Below are 21,504 nucleotides of genomic sequence, written 5' to 3'. Positions count from 1 at the left end.
GCAAGGTTTGTATGCGTTGAATTGCATTTGAATCTGCTGCCTCTTGTTTTCGAATACCAAACAATCATTTGCTCAAGAAAGGTCAGTGAAAAATTGCAGGTTTGAAAATATATGTTTTGTGTTATGCTATCTGCAGAAAGGCCTGATCCCATCATAGAGATTTGGAGAGCCTTGAAGGTTATACATGCGTTAATGTGCAATTCAACGAGCAAACACACACAACTGGATGCAGGATAAACATCATGAAAATCAACAATGTGTGAACCAGAATGTGTCCGTTCATTTCACGGCGTTGAGTTGGTAAATGATGTACATTCCTGCTTTATTTGTTATAGAAATTAAATCTCTATAGTCTTTTTTGCATCGTTTTTTACATAGTATGGACAGCAGACAACACAGTCCATTCATGGCAGGACGAAAAACAAAAGAAAAAACCCATTCAGCTAAATCAGTTAAGAGCATTTTTGCAGAATCAGAACCTCACACACTCCCATCAAATCTTTCCACCTATATACAGTTACATACTATACACACCTAGTTTGTCTGCGCAATGTGTTGCGTCCGTGCAAGTGTGCCTGTGCTCTATCTGTGAACTCATTACATTCTAATCCCTGCCAGGGTACACAGTCAGAGTAGATCCAATCTGCTGCGCCGGGCCAGGCACCTGGGATTGATCTATCAATCTATCATGCATTCCTTAATCCTCAAAAAGAAAATAAGTGTGAGTTAGTTTTCAAATAAGCAGAATTCTTCAGTCGGGCTGGGATGCGTTTTTTTTTTTTTGGAGCCTGAAAGTAAAATCCAGCAGCAGACGACGAGAACCGCTTTGTGTAGAAAACATGAGCGTGAGTCGAAATGTGTTTTTAAGTAAAATCATAATGATAAATTCCTGCTCTGAACTATGAAGTATGTGTGGAGCGTGAGTGGAGCAAGGAGCTGCAGGACTATAATGGTGTCTGTTATACACACACACGTCTAATCCCAGAACAGCCTAGTGGAAGCAGCAGGCATAATCTTTGTAGATGGCCGTGCATGGGATCAGTCAAGTTCCTGCAGGAGCCCCCCCCATCTACAACGTTGTCCTCCTCTCTTTTCCGTTTCCATCTTCTCTCCTTTCTCCATCGCTACCTTCCACCCGTGCAGATTGAGGACAGGAGTAAGGATACCGTGATGTGATTTATATGATATGAACGTCCGTCCGCATGTTTCCTAGAAGGTGAAGGGGGATTTCACAGCGGGTGCTGGCATCAGAACAGGGTCCACTGCAGGCAAAGGGCAGCAGGGAGCAGTGCAAGGCTCCAGGGTCGTGCCCAGCTGGCAGACGGCGAACCCCCTCTCACCTTCACCGAGGGGGGCCTGGAAGGGTTCTCGTGCGGCCTGTCTCCTCCAGGCTGTCTGCCGACGGGCCTCCTCTCACTGGCGGTGTCTGTATGTGCTGGGGGAGGAACAGATAAAGAGAGAGAGAGAGAGAGAGAGAGAGAGAGAGAGAGAGAGAGAGAGAGAGAGAGAGAGAGAGAGAGAGAGAGAAGAGAAGAGACAGACACAGATAAATGGTTTGGCGCATCACTGTAATCATGGTAATAGGCTTTAATGTTTAGAGTTCTTCGGGTTTCATAAAATTGTATATTAGGGGCTCATCATCTCCAATCACCATTACCATCACCTCACTCGGAGGATTTTTCAAAAACAATCTGACGTGAAAATGATGTGCGATTACGTCTGTTACGGTTAAAGTGAGTTCATGTGTGCATCTGAAGAAGCACAGCTGTGGCTGCTTTAGTCGAAAGGACCCGTAATTTATTTTGAACAGCGCTTTGAAAAAATTCAAAAAATGCATGTGCAGTGCTACTGGCCTGCTCTCGAACTACCAACTCATTTTGGAGGTAGTAAATCCCCTTTGTCTTTGTTTTTTTCTGCCCTACAGAGACAGCAAAATAAAAAAACTCTTCACCCACACACACACTGTGGTGGACTGATGGGTCGTCTTATCTCCAGCAGCACCCTTTAAGTAACCATTTTATCACAGGCCCGCAAATCACACCAACACATAAAGCTGGCCACACAAACACTTTGTTGCTGACATCAGTGAAATCCAAGCTTCCCAGAAAAAGGACTTGACTCATACCTCCTCCACTTGCTGCTCTTTATCAAGCTTAATAACTTTGATATCACAATATCACAGCTGTGGTTGTGGAACGTACATCATCCCGCTTGTTGGGCTTTAGTCCAATGATCGCATCATCGTCTTATGCACATGATGCAAGATAGGGAGACATTCCTATCTTAATTAAAGAGTGTGGTCTTTCAGTTTGAGAGCAGGAACTACTGATTTCATGTTTCAGGTGCTCTTGCACTCAAATGGCGATTGTTTGTGCCCAGTTTTTCTCTTCTGGTGAATGATTTCCTGCAGTCCAGCTCTTTTCCTTGCACATCTGTGTGCAGATTAAAAATTGTTCTGCCCTAGTATTATTTTGTGCAACAAGTCTGTCAAAATTTCCCTGACAAATAGAAGGCCAGGTGTGGTGATGACAATGGTGCATTTGCCAGGTCTGCAGGCCATCTGTGGGTTTAACGGGGTGAACGTGTGCTGTGCACCTGTCTCATATTACTAATGCGTCCTCAAAATACCAGTGACCTACCGCACCCCTGACTTCAGACCAGGTTTTTGTTTGTCAAAAGCACGATCGCTCTCCACGTTCTCGGCAGCGTAGCAACAATGTGCCCGGCCACACCTCATTTTAAGATCAAGCACAGGTGTCTTTTCTATTTAAACAAGCTGGGCGCTGGATGGGAAAATAACAACTGTGTTGGACTGAAACTGGCAAAGAAACTTACATCACGCTTGATGCTGCTTTGCTTTGCTTCTAAGCAGTTACTTTGCTTTTCTCTGGGGGGTAAAAGCATGTTGTTGTCTGAAAGAAATCATGCATCTTACTCTCTGCTCCTCTTCATGACCAAACCCAACCTAAAAATGTACATGATTGGATTGAAGACAGATGACCACCCTCAGCTCACAAATTCCCCATTAAAATCCCATAAACATGCATCGCTCAGGAGATACAAGTGTCATACATTTAGTTTGTAACCTCCTGCAGGAGCGAGAGGCTCAGAAATCCCTGTGTGAGCGCCCAAAGATGGATGAGGTGACATCAAGGTTTGCCGATCCCAAAGGATACAGCAAGAAACACACGCAGTCAAGGGTGAAGGAAAGAACGGGTGTGTGTCGTGTCAGGGAGTAAACAATTTATCAGACTACTGACAATGATCAGTGTCAAAATGTCTCTTTAGGCAGTCACAAAAAGAGGCCAGGTTTGCAGGGATTGAGACCAGCCTGGGTGTGTAAACCAATCTGTCTAGATTGTCTAAATCCATCTGTGAACTCAGCTGCCAAACAACTCGACAGCCAGGTGTGTGGTAGACGTTGCGTTAATAGGAAACCGAAAAAGGGTTCTGCATAGCAAACTAAATCACTTCTTCACAGATATAAATTGGTGTTGTCACAAGATGTCATCCGATATGATTTTTCTTTCAGATACGCGATATTCAAACGTGTGATAATTTTCGTTTATATCTTCTGTAGAACTGAGAATGTACATCAGCCCATCCCTATTAGGCACTTGGGTTTTATGTGCATGCAAGTCTGAATAAGGCTCGGCAGGGCTCTAGAGAGAGAGAGAGAGAAGTGTGTGCCAATGGTTTTGTGTTGTTCCAGTAGACAATAGACAAAGACATCATCTATCCCAAATCAGATTGCTGTTATTGTTTCAGTGGAAATGGGCTGTATCTCATCAGAGACATGTCAGAAGACAGCAGTACAACACAACACTAATTCATCTCCACTGCAGGCTGCCCAAGTGGCTAATTACTGAAACAGGTCCTTTGTAGCTGTTCAAGAATGCATGGTGTTGGTGGAAGGGTTTGGGATCTGTTAAATAAAATAAAATAAAATTGGATGCAATAAAACTGATCATAAACTAATGTAACCATTTGTGCCAAACTTGGTAAATGTGTAGAGTGCCACTGGCTGGGAGACACATAAACAAGATGAAATCAAATTAATATTTTACCTTAAGTCTCATATAGTTTCAAATGCCCCAATCAAAATAGCATCTCACATCTTTACACTACATTACACAACAAGCTGTTACACAGCTGTGTTCATGTGCTGCTGTGATTTTAAATATGGATCCCTGATGCAGTGCAGTGGTAGAGAACTTGTTTTAGATTCAAACATTTGTAAGGATGAAATAATTGATAAAATTGTCACTGGTTTGAGGTCTTGATGAAAAATGAAATATCGTTGTTACACAGGGAAAATCAAGAGCTCAAAAAAATAGAAACTTGATAATGCATTGCACCATATTAAACTTGGAGAAATTACTTTTCAGCGAGAGAAAAAAAATATTCAGTCACTTTCGGTAGATTAAGTCTTAATCTTAATCTTTACTGCAGGTAAAGCTTCATGCACAAGGAAGGCCAAGAATCATATGTGGTGAAATTTAGTTTTAATTATTCTAATTTTCGTTTTCAGCTAATTCAAAAAACATTACTTTTGTTATCACATGGTGTTTAAATGTCGTGTCATGTTAATATTTAAATGTTATTCTAATGCTTAATATTATATCATATGGGTATGTGAAGCATTCTAGCACAGCAGTAGTCGAGAGAAATGACACATTGACAGTTATAAAACGGAACAGTGGAGGCAGCAGAGACGTAACGAGAAAAAGAGGCGCATTGAAATAGTTAAGTCCCCAAAAGCATGAAACAACCTGAAGCACATCAAAACCCCAAACCAAGAGTGGCAGGAGGATAATGGAATGTGAACTTGTTGTCATAATGAGATAATGTTAGCAGATAAGCTGTGTTTCATGAACTGGCTCATGTCTAAATCCCCCAAAGAAGGAAAGAGAACAAGCAAGGCTGAAAAACAGAGGGTGGAAGGGTGTGAAAGATGATGTAAAGGGTGAGAAGAGGAAAATAGTTTGGTTTGCTTTTCAGCATGAGAGAGATGTCGCTCGCATCAAAGATACGTGACGGCTCACCGCCGTGCTTCTCCCATCACAACAACATTCAACTCTAAATGACATATGCTCTTTGCCACTAAAAGATAAATCTGATTTAATTGGTAAAAAGCTTTATTATAGTCAGCAAACGGTGACAGTGACAAACAAGAACAGGGCCGAGCAAACGCGGGAGACAAATGGATGCCGAGAGATCACAGACATTAATGTGTAAATGTGTGTGTCTGTGCCCTGTAATAGTATAAAGAATGGGTTGAGGGAGCTTTCATTTGTCATTAAAGCCTGCAGCAGACAGGGTCGTGAGAAGAAAGAGGATGAGGCATCATCCATCCATCTGAACATCCAACACTCATACAGGGACTGTGTTACCTTTAGCACTACAGATACAACACAATACCTCTGCCACCCTGTTGACCTCTCTGTTGGCTAAGTGTGTGAGAAATGGTTCATAGTGTCCTTTGCCATTATTGCCTCTCCAGGGGCAGCTTGTGTGTTTGGAGGAGACTCCATTTCCCTCTGGCCCAGGAGCAACAACAGCTGCTTCTAACAAGCCTGGACACTGCACATCGAGGAAGAGGTGGACCCCGGGTTCTTGCCAAGAGGAAGGAGGGATTGGAGGGTAGGGAGAGAGAGGAAGGGAGGACTAAGGGTTGGAAGGTGAGTGGGAGGAATAACAAACGTCTTGGCCATCATTTCTTTGGAAAGATTCTGAGGGACAGAAAACTGCATGATGGTTGTCCGGTCAGCCATTTCATTTTTCTGCAGCTTTCTTTGCTCTCTCTTTCCTTCACTCATTCTTTTGGTTTGTCAGCACCCAGCCACTGCTGCTGCATAGTCTAAATCCACTAATCTATGTGAAGGGAAGAAACTAAATGTCCAAAACTTCTCCTCACTGTGTCACTCATAGACAAGACAACACACTCTGAGGCTACGTTGACTCTGCAAACCTTGTCCTTTCGCAGTTCACATTATTACTACGTCACACGCAGCACATCGTATGGAAGTAAACAACATCGGAGCCACTGAGGTCAATGTGTGCATTTTAATGTGTACGTTTTTGGAAGTAAGAGTCAACAAATAGCAGTTCAGAAGTATTTCTGCTCCCCGGAGTTTAAAAGCAGCAGTAACGGCTGACAGCTTGGTTCATGACACAAAACACGATCAAGCTCATTGTATAATAGACCAGTGATCTGACCAGGGCAGATTTGACCGCATATGAAAGTGGAATCCGAAAAGATCAGATTCCATGTGAGTTGTGCTGTTTACACTATCAGAAAGCAGAATACTGGCATTGCAGTAATCCAGTGAAAATTGTGCTACTGCCCTTGGGCTTAGCAGGTTGTCAGGCTCCATGCCACCAAAATGACAAGGCAGCTTTTTGAGTCTATGCTCAGACTTGTATCGATTATAAACTTAGATATTCGCTCAATTTAATGTGCAGTGCTGTCTCTGAATGAGAATTGTCCTGTAGCGTCCCACTCTTACTTTAGAGTAACTAACCTAACTTAACCAAACCACAGAAGTTGCATCTGCAAACAGAAGACTTGCTTGTTTACCAAGAGCTTTTAAGCAGTTCTCACTCCTCCGCCTGCTGTGTACAATTATAAACACGGCCAGAAGGTAGGGCGCTAATTTACAGCACATTGGGGGAGTGTGATGGAGGTGGGTGGAGGTCAACAGCTTGCTCCTCCTCTCTCTCTCCTTCTCACCATATTCCTCTCTCTAGGCTCACACCCTGTCTTGACCTTGCAGGTTTTCTCCCTGCGAAGCTGTTGATGGGAGACGGATACAGAGCAGGGTGGGGTGGGGTGGGGGGGTGACGGGGGTTGTAAAGCAGCTCATGGTCCTGAATTTTGACAAGGCTATTGGGTCTGCCTCACGGCAATGTTTCATTAAGAGAGGTGACCTTTGACTCGTTGTTTTTAATCACTCACACAGGCAGAAACACACATGTAAGCATGCACACAGGCTAAAAAGAATTTGTGCACGTTCATAGTGCATGTACAAACACACAGATGCAGACATGCTGTCTGAATTAGCTGGTAGACGAGAGTGTGCTTGGTTCCAGTTTAAGTCCGTGGGCTGTGAGGAAGCCTCAGAGACAACTGTTCCTCCACTTCCTCTGTGACAGCTCTGGTCAGCGGCCAAATAATGGCACTGTTGATTTGCTAGATGAATCCTTATTTGCTGTAAAGAGATCGTTATGCAACCAGCCAATATGTGTTCCATGTGATCCAGCTCAGGGTTTCTCAAGTGCTGTGAAATGATTTGAACCATTAGACTCTGTTGACCATGATTCACCATGATGTGTGATTATATATTTGTCATCTATCCAAAGAAGTTTTGGAAGATGTTTGTGTAGATTAGCTGTTCAGCTGCTCTCCTTTGCAGCACAGCAATCAGATGGTCTACTGTTAGGATAGGAATGGTCTTTATACATCCTCAGAGTAGACATCCATTCAGTGAACAAAGTTACTCCCTGGTTGCAATATTATCATAAATTTATATTTTCAATATACTTGAATGTGCACAATCCAATAGACAGCAACACACGGTATATACAAGTGTTTTAAATTCTTAGGTAAAGCCAGTATTACTAAGACACAGGGCAATCAATCAGCCTCCAATCAGACCTTTGAACACTAATAAAAGATGGATGCTGATCGTCGTGGCGATGGATCAAGGCTGTCCTGACACTGTTTGGTACATCAGGAGAATGTTAAAACTCTATGGGTCACAATGTATTTTTAATGCCTCTTTTTAAATGTCTTACACACAGACATTTACCTTCCCAAGAACTCACACAATGTTTCCTTATCTCTTTTCACACACTGTCTCACAAAGGGAGCTAAGGTTAAAGGGTGGGCAGAAGGAAAGGATGCATTCACGCAGTTCATGACTGACCATTCATCTTGGTGCTGTTTTTGTCTATGGTTCCCTCTTTATGTGGTGCCATGTCAGGTTGAGGCTCCTCAACCCATCAAACTAATCTCCCTGTTCTGTATTCTAAGTTACACACTGAATTTCCCTGCACACACACACACACACACACACACATACACACACATACACACATAGTCGCTGTTCTGGGAACTGTCCTTCTGGTTCACAGGCAACCTGCGTAGGGAATCCAGGACTGGTACTCTGGCAGGCCAGTCGGGGGGCTAAAGGGCCAAAAATACAGGGGCACCAGTGGGGTACACATCAGAGCCTGCAGCTAACCTAGCAACGGGCACAGCAGCATGGCAACTCCAGAGCAGGGATCAGTGCAATGGAATCTACCCTGTGATTCTTAGACTATTAAGCTCCTTGGCAAGATTAAGATTTACTCCCCTAGATTCACACACACACAAACACATACATACAGAAACAAATAGGCTAAAGGGGCCCTGGGAGGACAGTGACCTCCACCAGTCAATGTGACAGATTCACAAGATGGAGGGAAATCCTGAGGAGAGAGCAACCTCTCTGCAACAGAGGAGCGAGTACAACTTCTCAATCTTACAGCGGCACATACACTCTATTCCCCACCAGGGCACTCATTTGCCATTTGGAGGATATCAGTGTTGAGACACACACGCCCAACACTACACCTGCCTGCACTCAAACACCAGATGCCTCATTGCATTGGCAGGTGTCAGATTGTCCTTGTCGACAGACAAGCGTGAAGGATGCAGAGATAAACTCACATTCATATTCTTTTGCTCCCTCATTGAGACACACATGCATGCGCACACTTTATTACAATCCATTATAGTCTGGAGGAAGTGCACATCAGGTAGCACTCAAGAGATAGTGTTGCTGTGTGTGTCTCCTTTCTTACCATTCCACACACAAATCTCTTCTCTTTCCCACTGCAATCCCCCAACCAGTTCACTCTGAGGATACATAATATTCCCCCTAAGATTCTCTCTTAAACTGTACAGAGCATTTCGTTTTTTTTTCTTGTGTGCCAATGATCCAATGATGACTTCAATGCTTCAGAGGATATAAGCTGAATTGTGGAAAATAATTTCCAGTGCGTTAGTGTGTAAACTGTCAATAGGGTGCTACCTTCTCAGTGAAACCAAGAGGAGAAGACGGACATACAACAGCAAGCAGCAGAGAATAGATTGCAAACTTGTGTAAGTCCATGTGAAAGGCCTCCTATGAATTAATACGATCTAAGTGATGCTCGCTTCTTCAACTTCAAAGGTTTTTCAGAAATCTGTGTGGGTTAGAAAAGGAGGAGAAAAAAATACATGGTGTGATGTTATAAATGTTTGATTTTGTGGGGGTGAGTCAAATACTTTGATGTATACTTTTGATTTTAGAACTGACTGCAGTTTTAGAAACAAGTTATGCATGTGCACTACATTACCTACGCTGTCAGTGGGCCTTCCGATCTGATCTGTAATCAGCTGAAGCAGTGAGAGGTCAGCCCCCTCCCGGCCATGGTCTGACAGTCCGCTCCAGGTTCAGCTCTAATTGCCAAATCAATTATGGATAAGAGAGAAGGGCTTTGTCGCTCTCACTGCTGGTCAATAGGATGGGTTTTTAATGAAGTGACTTGTCTTGCATGTGTGTCTCTTTGATAGATTCACATTTATAAGACCACACACATAGAATCCCACCGCAGGTAGTCAATACAAAAGTTGTATTTTGTTCCAACTTCCATTACCTGACCAATCATGCAATGCTAATGCAGCTCTGCTATCTAAAACAGATAGACTGATCGTCGGTTTTGCTTTAAGACAAGTTTGAGTCTTTGTAGTTTGCTATTTAGGGTGCCTGCCTCATTGGGAGAATTCTATCCCAACTCCCTCCATGCTTTCTTTCCCTTTCTCCTCACTGAGTTTGTATTTCCCCCTGCATACCAGGGAGAACTGAGACAAAGAGGATCAGACTCATCCCTGCTTATCCTTCAACAGTATTTTTCAATATCAATGGAATGTCTGTCTTTATTTTCTCAGTGCTGTGTTACGGCAGGAATGCCAGTTTGTGTTTGGAGCCAGGGTTGGGCTACCAGCAAGGCATGCGAGTCGAGAAGGTAACTCATGCAACTCCCCCGCCCCCCCATCCCAGCCAATCCCCATCTCAACTATCAGCAGCTTGCATGGGTACAGGCATTAATAAAGATGCCTAAATAGACTAGGGCTGTCACAAAGTTGCCTCAGTTGTAGCTTTTGCTCTTGGTGTGTGTAGCTTGCAGCAAAACATTTCCATAAATCCATTTAGCACTGATTAATTCTGGTCCCAATGACAACAGTGACAAGTATAATCTGAGCCTTGCTGCAGTTGCGGAGAAGGGTGGTGTATGAGAATGTTAAGCACACAATAAATTTCAGGTCATATCTACTGAATTTGCAGCTTTCAATAAAAAAACTCTTTATGTGTCTGGACACCATCTTTAAAATGCCATTTACTGCTTGAGAACCTGCACATGTTGTAAGGATTTCTCGCTATATAAGTGGATAAGAGCTGCTTTTGTGGTACTGTAGTTAAAGACTTTAATGTGGCGACAAAATCAGAGCACTGAGTCACTAGCATTCCTTTTCTCTCGGCTAGTAAACTTCATAGCAATTATACAAAATGCTAAATTCTATGTATCGTTTCTTTAACTAACTTCCGAGGTCGTAAATCCTAAGACTTCCTTTGGTTTATATACACACCGAAGATTCTTGGTGTTTCCCAAACAGGATCCCAGAGGTGTGCTGGAGAGGCTCAATCATAAAGGTCTCAATGATACTGCTTAGAAAGGAAATGATGATGCTGGCTAATGAGAACCATTCTCCTCTGATGACCTCATGCCTAGGGAGCCCTTCAAGCTAATATGCTCTCAAAGTGCCATAAAAAAGCCACAGGGCAGAATGTGCCAAGCTAGGATGAAAGAGGAGACTACTGAAAAGCTGGGTGGAAGATCATAAAAAAAAGGGGATGGATGGAGACAGCAGGAAATTGGAGACAGTTGATAACAAATTATATTGTGTAAATTAGTAGGAAAAAAAAACATGTTATGTGAAAATGTCAATAAAAAATAATATCTGTCAGGTATTTTTAGTAGTCCAAATGGGTAAGAGCACATTTTTCTAAAGGATTATCACTATAACTGTTTTGTGAGTAACATATTTCCCCAAATGAGTTTCATATGGAATAATACTGAAATATTTTTTAGAATTAGTCACAGATTTTCTCAGGGTAAGTATTGCAAATATTGTGCAATCTTATTCACTAGCTGTGTCACAGATGAGTCGGAATATCTGCGAGAAATTGTAATTTACTCCTCCCACATCCATACGCAAACCAGACCATCTCCCTGCCCCACCAAAGCTATCTCTGATCCTCTGGTTCCTTCTTCCCCAGCCCTGCTCTGCCCTACGGAGCTCACTCTCAGCCCCTTGAGCTCCAGATGAAAGGCTAGGGGAAATGGCAGTCCTACTGGTAATATCCGCAATGGGACATCTGCTGTCCAGCCTGCCTCTACACACGCTAGTCCTCTGAGGCCCAGGCTCATTCCAGGTCCTGGGATGGGAAGAACGAGGATTGGATTGGGTCTACCCAGCCTGGCAGAGAATACGAGCACCAAATCCCTCATCCACCCTCTCACGCTAGATTGAATCATAGGTTTGTACAGTCATCCTCTCTGAACCTCAACCCTTAACTTTTTATCTTCACGTAAGCGGAACTCCAAATCCTCTGTTACCTCTTGTACTCCAGCATCACGTCATACAGGTCCAGGGTATTAAACCCGCATTTTTGTGTCTCAAAGCGTTTTCCTGCTCCAGCACTTCTACTTTTGACCATTTGTCCTTTCTCCAACAACTTTCAACTCTCCTCCCTTAATCTCCAGTTTTCTAACATGAAAGGTCAATGCGTGCTGGGTCCAGAGCAAAAGCATGCCGCTGTAAGTTTGGGGCCAATCCACTGTAATCCTGCTAACACTGGTGTAAGGTTGACCATATCCTGCCCATGCAGACGCTAATGTTGGGAATGTACTTCCCCTGCCAGGGTGAACAGCTGTCACACACCTTTACAGCCTTATAGTCTTTGGAGAGACGTTCTCTCCATTCCTTTGACATTCAGGTACAAAAACAGCAGCAACTCAAAAACACACTGGATTGGAACGACACAGAATCAAAGTCATATTCAAGGTTATATCAGACACATTAATATCTCCCTACAAGAAAGCTTGACTTAAATACACTGATACATGAAAAATGCATGTATGTATACGACTGACTTTCTGAGGATTAGCCCTTCTAGAGTCAGGACATTTTGGTCAGTCTCCTGACGTAACTGCAAAGGACTGTAAGGGATACAACTTTTAGGGTTAGGATAAGAATAAGGTTTAGGTGAAGATAGGAAGCAGGCTAGGGCAAGGCAAAGCATTATGTAGTTGTGTCCACACAAAGGAGAAGACCAAGTATGTGTGTGTGTTTAAATGTAGACTAAAATTTGCAACTTTCGCTATATACTAAAAAAAACACTTCACGAAAGTAGCAGCTGTGAATTTGAAATAGTGTTCGGAGTTTACTTCCCTTAGGGTCAGGTTTGCACCACGCACACACACACACCACACACACACACACACACACACGCACACACACACACAGGGCCAGCTGTTTCCTTCTGTGTGAGGGTATGTAAGGAGAGTAAAGTCAATATATTTGTCTCTCTCTCTGAGAAAAACAGAAGCAAACTGATCCTCTCTTAAATCTTCCCGTCTTGTCACATGTAGGTAATTATGTTCTTGAACAGGATGGCAAAGCAAGACGAGCATTGCCAGCGGCTCAATGCTAATAGACGGGTTTAGCGACTGAAGTGCAGCGAGTGGGAGCAATGCCAGGGGTGTCTTCACTTTCTTGATGAGCTCACCAGTGTTCCTGACAGATGGTGTTTGTTACCAAAAGAGAATTGTACTTCCATGGCTGTACGATTCACACTTTTTCACTGCATATCCCTCTGGCTCAATCACAGACAGTGTTTATCCATGTGTTTATCCTCCTCCTCTGAGATGGATAACTTGCTTTTCTCCTGCGTGCATTTTCTGTATTTTTATGGCTTCTCACACCTTTTCCAGGTGGACTTCCTCAACAGCAGCACAGACAAAACTATACTGCACTCAAACACAACGGGTACAGTGGGATTTTATTTTTCTCCCACGTTCCACCCTAAACTCCTTTAACATTTCATGAAGACTAAAAGCAAACTCCCATCTTCCCTTGCACTTTCAATGCACAAGGAAAAACGTCTCTTCCATGACTGTTTGCACAAAAGGCCGGGAAAAGAAAAAGGCTGCATCCACTGTGCCAGAAACCCACTCAAGCAGGCAGACAAATGCATAGACAATGGGAGTCTCCTTTCGATATCTAATGGAGAGATAGTCTAATGTGCCACTGTGGGTATTTTTTAGAGATTTATGCGTTAATAGGCAGGCTACAAATGAATAGCTCCTTTGGAAAGATCAGCCCTAAGTGTTCCTGGGCTAATACAGTTAATAAGCCATAGTCACGCCACAAAATGAACCACAGAGGAGGCTCTCACAGCCGCAGGGCAGGGGGATGATATGGTTCATTAAAGAGTCACTGAATAATTCTCCTGTTCATGGCTGTGGTCATGGATTCGTATATGACCAGGCCTTGTTTAGTTGCCGCAAAAAGTACACTAGCATGTCTCCAGGCAAAAGTAGCGGGATCTGAACCGCGATCAAACAGGCATGAGATCATGCAATCAGACTGCGCTTTCTTCTAGTAGTGGAGAGCAAATTGGAGTATGTGAAAAGAATGTGACTTTTCCAACTCCCTCTCTCAAGCCTCCACGTTCATATACATATATATAGCCCCGTGTTCCTATAGTTGCCTGCAATCCTTTGGTGTCACAACTATTCTTAGTTCAGTGTATAGAAGCTAATATATCTGCATAATTTGATAACGCAGAGGGCTGTGTGCATGAATCCCATCTCCTATAAGACTTGCAGCGGTTCCATCATATCAGAGTGATGATAGAGACAGTCAGTCTGTCCTCTGCAGATTAGTGCTATTCATTAACATGTAATGAAGTCTCCCTCAGCAGAACAGTGGGTGGTCATGCCCCCTTTTTAACATGGACCTTGGGAGCTCTGCCACATCTACAGAGGCATACAAATGAACAGGCAGATGGAAGTTAAAATATGCCTCCTATCACTATAATGCATTACAATCCCACCAACACAAGGAATTCCTTTAACAGTTGCCAAGGTTGTTGCTTGAATCGATAGTGGTTGAACCAATGTTTGTGAAGTCATGAGAGAATAATAGATCAGACAATCTGTTTTCTGTTTTTCTATTTCTTCTTTAACATATTTTAATCCCAATTAGTCAATGTTATATTGAAATGCAAATTTTAAAGTGTCAAGCACTACATTGCCTCAAGATGTCTGATGTATATTGAGCTTTAAAGTCTTGAAAATAGTCGGAAGAGATTCTTGATGCAGAACTGGTCACTTTATGGTGCTTAGCAGGGGAGTGTGTGAGTATAATGGATAAGTGCATGCATTACTTGACCAGCCTTGGCCGGTGTTAATGGACAATATAAATAGAGTATCTTTACTCCAAAAGACACGTGTTGTCCAGCTCTTAGAATTCATAGTCCACAGAGAAACAAATGGCTTTGAGGCGTAAGCTGCTTTCAGACATGCCATGAACTCCTGAAATTTTCCTGAAACTTTCCGTAGGGGCTGTACATGAAGTTTCAAACGTATAGAAGCCAATCACTCCTGACGTTTTTTGAATTTTTTCTGCCAACCCATCAATCAAACGGCAACAAAATTTCAGTGTGAACCTGTGCCCCAGCAAAAATAATATAATAATACAAAATAATGTTGAAACGTTTCGTACATGAGACAGATCCAACAGTCTGAATGTTATCGATATATTCCTGTTGGTGTGAACGTTCTGACCTGGACAATATCTGGTTGCATATTATTTATGTGAGAGTCCGTAAAATATCCAGACCCAATTTTCCAGAGTTGTCTTAAATTAGCTATCTAGTCAGAGTTTCCTCGTAGTCTGCAGTCAGTTTTTATAGATACAAATAGACCTTTCCAAGTTGCATAGTGTAACCAACATTGTTTTGAAAGCTCAAGTACAGCTGAACAAAGCTCACCCAGATATGGATTTCTACTTTGAGCACAGTCTAATCAGTGTTGTTCCGTAAATCTGAGACAGTGGTTTTGATTGATTATCCCCTGCTGAGATACTGCCTCTGTTGGCAAAGCTCTGAGAAGGGTGGCATGTTTTATCCACATCACAACGAGGAGCAGGGCAGCAAGGACCTGTCCAGAGAAGTGTGTTACTGGGAGTGTAATGGCTATTGATTGGTGCATTACCTGTATATTGGCATGGATCATCTCCTTGCCACCTTGAAAACTATTGGTTCTGATTAAGAGCCCTTATATCTTGCGAGTATTATCTTTTTCATTAATAAATTGCAATGGATGAGGCCTCATTTTTGCTTTTGTGCTAGAATAGTATAATTTTACTTCCAGGTCTACAAATAGCTGCAAGTAGTTACATGAGACGAGCAAGCGTGTTACATGAGTACAATAAGGATTTGATTACCAAGCCAGCAATCGTCATCAGGATTGGAGAAGACACTGATGGGATATGTCTTGCTTCCTGTCAGTCTTCGCTGTAGTGCAACTAATATATAATTTGCCAATGTGCTGAAAATGTATAGGCCTAAAACAAGTCATTGTTGCCCCTGGGGTGACAAAATGAGGTCTGTTGAAATTGTACATACAGATGCCAAAGTTTCTGTAGGTTAAATTTATGATCTTGTTGAGATCATAATGATTGATATATAAGACCAAGTCCAAGTACGACAGATATAAAGTAATATCAGAGTGGCAGAATTACTTACACTTCCCCATAATTATAGCTAAGGTGAAGTAGTCTAGTCATAAATAATCCTTGACATCTTGCAAACTACAGGTAGAGACAGCAGGTTCATAGTCGTTTTTATCACGGCCAAGCCGAGTAAACTAATATGGGTAATTACAAACAATAATATAAAAAATAATAATTAAACATAAATTATAAATGTATAATTTAGATTAATAAATAATTTAGATTATTTGCCGAAATGTTGAATGTCATGGTCAGAACATCTCGACGACCAGCACACTCGAATGTCTTGTTGTATTTATTGGCATGCTCATCATTATGCACACGTTAATGTATGAAGCCCTCTGTGTTGGTAAACATGCTAAATGTTATATATATATATGACTGCTATATCAGCATCTGACTTTACTGCAGTCTTGCACTTGGGGAAGCCAAAAAGAATCAGCTTATCACTGGACCTTCCCCTCGTTACATTCTCCTGTCTGCTTGGATGCCTCAGTGCACAGTATCCCCGAATGGCCTATATACCAACCACATAAAAAAAAGAAAGAAATCATAACAATTATATCTAACCTCGCACCCGCTGCTATCGTCTATATGGTTGAGTGTGTTTTTGCTCCGGCACGTTTCTGTCTCCTCTCACCTCGCTAGTAAGTAAATGCTGTTCAACAAACCCCTACGTTTTACTGTGTAGTTAAAAAATACCAGCGTGATAATTAGAGATGATTAACATGAGGCTTCTACAGGGGATCAAATGATTATCATCAAAGCCAACACAAGTCCCAGCACCTCTTCACCTCTTGTGTGTGTGTGTGTGTGTGTGTGTGTGTGTGTGTGTGTGTGTGTGTGTGTGTGTCAACCTCTTGTGTCGCCACCTTTGCTGTAACCTCAAGGAGATGCAGTTAGGATCTCAGAGTGTGAAAACGTGTGTTAAAGTGAATTCCCGGAAAGAAAAAAATCAAAAGCAGCTGTGTTCTTGGTTATAAACTGCGCTAAATCATATGATAAAAGGTAGAGAACAATTAAAACCATCACACTGATTGTTGTGGACATGATGTGGGATGTGATTGATAAAACAAGGGGACATTTTATAAGCAGATTGAAGGACACTTACAGATATTGTCTTCACCGTCTCCTGAGGCTTGACATCCATCTTCGTCATCACAGCCTGTGGAGCTGCCCTCCGACTTCCCACTGCCCAGCTCGTCCCAGTCCTCCACCTGGTCCAGTTTTGGAAACCTCTCCTGGGTCTCCTAAACCACAAACACAGCAATGCAGCACAGTCTATAAAGCACTGGTTCATGTACGATACAACTTTTTTTTTGTTGTATCTGCTTCTATACAGTTTCCACCCTCTAGTCTCTCTGGGAGTAAAATCTGATTTATGACAGTTGAAATCCATGTTCTGCAACGCCACATAATACCAGTAAGGAGAACCGGAGAACAGCTGGTCCCAGTGGACCACTGAGGTTCCTCGTGTCTCCTGCGTTACTGCTCTCAAGTTGACACAACATCGCTCCTGCCCAGATATAACAGGCCTTGTATATTTTAGTGTCCATCAGATGACACATAGCCTCGTGGGGATAGAGCAGAGCAGTGTGGGTGGTGTACAAGAGCAAGGGCCCTGGGTGGCAGGATGATGTGTTGCATTTAATTACAGACACATTTTAGGTGGGACATTGATTAAAAGGTTAAGAAACAGCCCCCCCACAAACAAAAAAGGTTTATATATAAGTCTTATTTTTTTCCAAACTCGTAAAAGGTTCCTGGTGTTCAGTTTGGATAAGTCCTGTATGTTTAATACTTAACATAGTAGGACTGACCATGCATGTTTTCATTGCACATTACATTTATGTGGGAATTAGAATGTGAAAAATCTGCAATCATCCTGATGTTAGTTTATATTCCAGTTCACCCAGTGAGCAAATCACGATCTGTGAAACTGTAATCACTGCACATCAAACCATCGCCGATTTTTCCACAGTTAACAGTTTAATAGATTGTGAATCATTTGCCGTGCATCTTTTGACACAGCTAATTTTTACTCTTTTCATTTGACAGCCGGACCTGTGGGAAGCATATCACACCATACCACGACCAGAGTTCAGAGTTAAGACTCAGCCCGAGGCATGAAGCACTTCTCTTTAACACTCATCCCAGCATGGGGAAAACTAATTGGACCACCTGCTGGCGCTTCCTGCTGTCCACCATCATCAAGGTGGTCTTTGTTCCATCACAGCATATCTGAGGAGCTGCCCTGACTCAAGAACAAATGGTGCTTTGGAGTATGAAGCCAGGACGCAGGCAGGGATCCCAGATTTTGAGACGCATGTGAAGACACAGGGTTTGCTCATGTTGACCATCCTTTTGCTCCACGTGCACATACGCCCACTATCAAAGATTCATGAGAAAGCAGGCAAATATAACTTCTGGAACAAAACTGACCTTCACATGCAGCGAACAAGCACTAAAGACATGCTGAGAGGTGGGTGGGATGGAGGGGATCCGGGGGGGGTGGATTGGGATGTTGAGGAATAACTATTATCCTTGTTATTGACACCAAATTATGTCAGTCAGTCTCTCTAGATTTCAATACCCCAAAATATTTTTATGAAAAACTCTAAATGTGGTTCGTTTGTCCGGTCTGGGCTTCTGTAAAAAACATGGCGGCCTCCTCAGAGAGGACCCACTCACAATGTTAATAATATTTAAATATAAACTTGCCCATTCTAGGGTAAATAAAACAACAAACTTTTACATTTTAGATTAAACACACTATTTAAAAATTCACTAGGATTATTTAATATTCATTTTCTGCCAATAGATGACTTTCACCTAAATCTTACACACTGAACCTTTAAGATAGAGTTGTGTACCAATATAGAGCTGAACAATTACACCATATGACTAATAAGTAATTTGAGAAAGTCCAATATATATACGTTGATATAATTCTAATACATTGTGTAATCACGGTGAGGAGGTGTAACACATAGTTCTGATATATTTCTGTCCAAACTTTCTTCCCTTGGAAGAGAATTATATAAATGGCTGTCAATGACTTAAACTGACACACAGAAATAATGAGAAATCGGGTGGGTAATTAGCACAGACACAAAACATTAATTTTCTATTGAGGGGCTGGTGGATATGAACATTTATCTGTCAGACGCTGGTATGTTCACAAATGAAGAAAAGGTTATTTCTCACCTTGTTAGAAACCCACACAAAGCTTTGACTACACTGCCACATAAATGTTGGACTGTCACAGTTATTCTGCAACAGCTCGGCTGATGTCAAAGTTATCAGAAGAGCAGTTATCGGTGTCCTTTCTAGTTTTAATGCCAGAGTAGTTATTACCACTCTCTGGTGAGGAGAGGGGAAGAGGAAACCGGACACAATCCCAGCACTAGCAGGCACTTGTCATTTTCTAACTCTTTACATCTTTCATGTATCCCATTGGTGAATGCACTCCCCTCTACTCAGGCCCGAGTGGGAGAAAATGAGCGCTGTGCTCATGTCCAACCAGAGCAGGAGGCCAGGCTTGGTGAAACTGGAGTGCGCCCTTTAGCACAAGCAGCTAAAACATATCACTCATGCCCACCACAAAATAAATTGAAAGCCACTGACGGTCATTGAATGGTTCGGTTTTTGAGCAGTCAGGTACAAGAGGATTACTTTGAAAAAATGCGAACAATATTGCTCACTCAGAGTTCTGCACTTTATGGCTATGGAGAGGCTCACATTACAGCTGTTGACAGGCTCTTTGTGAGTCCGGGTTCCACCTGTTTTGAGGCTGAAATGTGATATGCCGTGTCAAAATAAGGACAAGCTTTGGTTCTGGGACTTGTGGCTCATAGGAGACACAATAAAATACATCATTCCTGCCTCAGCTGTAAACCATACCAAGTTAAGTGTCATACTCATATTTCTCCACACACTCCGACGAAACTGTTGTGCTGCTACGAATTACAGGTGAAAGTACAAAGACTTGTGTACGTGAAAAAAGTATTTAGTCTTTATTCACCTCATTAATCCAGATATTTTAGCAGAGGCCTGCAGAATAAAGATAAGAGATAACGGAAGATCGACAGCAAGAGAGAGAAAACATCTTTCTTGTTTCTCGACAGCAACCATGATAAACACATTAAGCCTCTTTATTATGCAGAGCAACTGAATAAATCCAATTCGCATTCCACGAGTTCACAAGAAAACGCTGTGCTGAACAGCAGAATGTTGTGTTCCAACACCATCCAGATAACCAGTCGGGTATTAAGCTAATAACCGGGCCGTTCAGAGGACGTTTAACACAATGCCGCTTGGCCCAGCTGTCCTTAAAGCATGTTAATTAGAGAGGGAATCAATTAAGGCGCCGTCGCTGTGGAAACCACAGTCGGGTCGTTGTAGAATTGTCGGTTGGCTGCTGGCCAGAGCAGTTTGTTGGTTTGTTGCGATGAAGTCAGGACTGAAAAAGTGCCAGAGCTCCACTGTGGTTAATTCAGAGGTAGCACACAGGGAAGTGAACTGTTTCATTCCAACAACACATTAGAGGAGCTAATTTCTAATGTGTCCCGGGAGCTACAGGAAGACAGATGGACACTCCTGAAATATGAGTTCTTAAACACTGCAGAATGAATTATACGCAGTGAATAGACTCTCTCTCTCTCTCTCTCTCTCTCTCTCTCTCTCTCTCTCTCTCTCTCTCTCTCTCTCTCTCTCTCTCCCCTGACCTTCTTTAGGAAACACAAGAAGACTTTTGCTGTGCTGAAAACTAGCTCAGAGTGTCACTGATCCTCTGGATTAGTCTCTGAAAATGGCTGACGACATCTGGGGAAAGTTTACGCACATTGATGCTAAGCAACATGTGTTAATTTCCAACACGCAAAAGTAAAATCACATACATAGCATGAACTATTTATGTCACAAAAAAAATCGTCAGCAGTCTCCTCCTGAACTGTCACACTGTAACGTTTGGTGAATGTGAACAAGTGGGCAGAATATTTCAATAGCAGCAGAAGCAGCAGCAGCTTCATGTGATGAACAAAGTAGAGATTCAGTGTGACTGTAACCCTACAGGGACAGATGTCTTTGTTCTATCATGACTTTCTTTGATATGTGGCACAACGCTGAATATCATGCTGTTGGATTATAGTACTGCTGTTATCCAGCAGCCTACACATATTGAGAAGTAACAAAAAAAATACATTTAAACTGCTAAAGTTTAACGAAATTGATATTTACATGTTATAAAACTGAACTACACTGGCAGACTTGTGTAGTTCCTCGTGTCTGCACTGCATTATGGGGTATTGAGAATACTTCTGGTTGACAAATGGGTGACTGAGGCTCTTTTATGATACATTTCATCCTGCTTAAACATCGTTGGCAGATTTAAAGTGAAGCCATTTCTCTTCAGTGCAGTTCTACTTTGTCAGTGTCATGGACATTGTCGTGTAAATTATATTGGCTCTCTGTTTTAGATTTAGTATTTTTAAAGACAATACGTCCATGAGATCAACTGAGAAAATGTCAGAGTGAAAAATGAGACAGACAGAGGACAAAGGAGAAGTGGATAAAGAGGAATGTGAGAGAAATTTGTAATAATTTGTTCAAAGTGT

General features: G+C 42.3%; 1 protein-coding gene across 1 annotated transcript in view; it reads right to left on the bottom strand.

The window, feature by feature from the left end:
- Positions 1-1,247: 1,247 nt before the first annotated feature.
- LOC133018373 (glypican-5-like) overlaps positions 1,248-21,504 on the bottom strand; it is a 90,456-nt gene continuing 70,199 nt past the window's right edge. The window contains exons 8-9 of the mRNA XM_061084729.1: positions 17,001-17,139; positions 1,248-1,435 (exon numbers count right to left, since the gene is read on the bottom strand). Coding sequence (XP_060940712.1) covers positions 1,248-1,435; positions 17,001-17,139 — 327 coding nt within the window. The remainder of the gene's footprint in view (positions 1,436-17,000; positions 17,140-21,504) is intronic.

Source organism: Limanda limanda, chromosome 13, assembly GCF_963576545.1.
Source record: "Limanda limanda chromosome 13, fLimLim1.1, whole genome shotgun sequence".
In the NCBI taxonomy this organism is placed as follows: domain Eukaryota; kingdom Metazoa; phylum Chordata; class Actinopteri; order Pleuronectiformes; family Pleuronectidae; genus Limanda; species Limanda limanda.
Note: the sequence above shows the minus strand (reverse complement) of the source record. Positions and strands in the feature narration are given on the sequence as shown.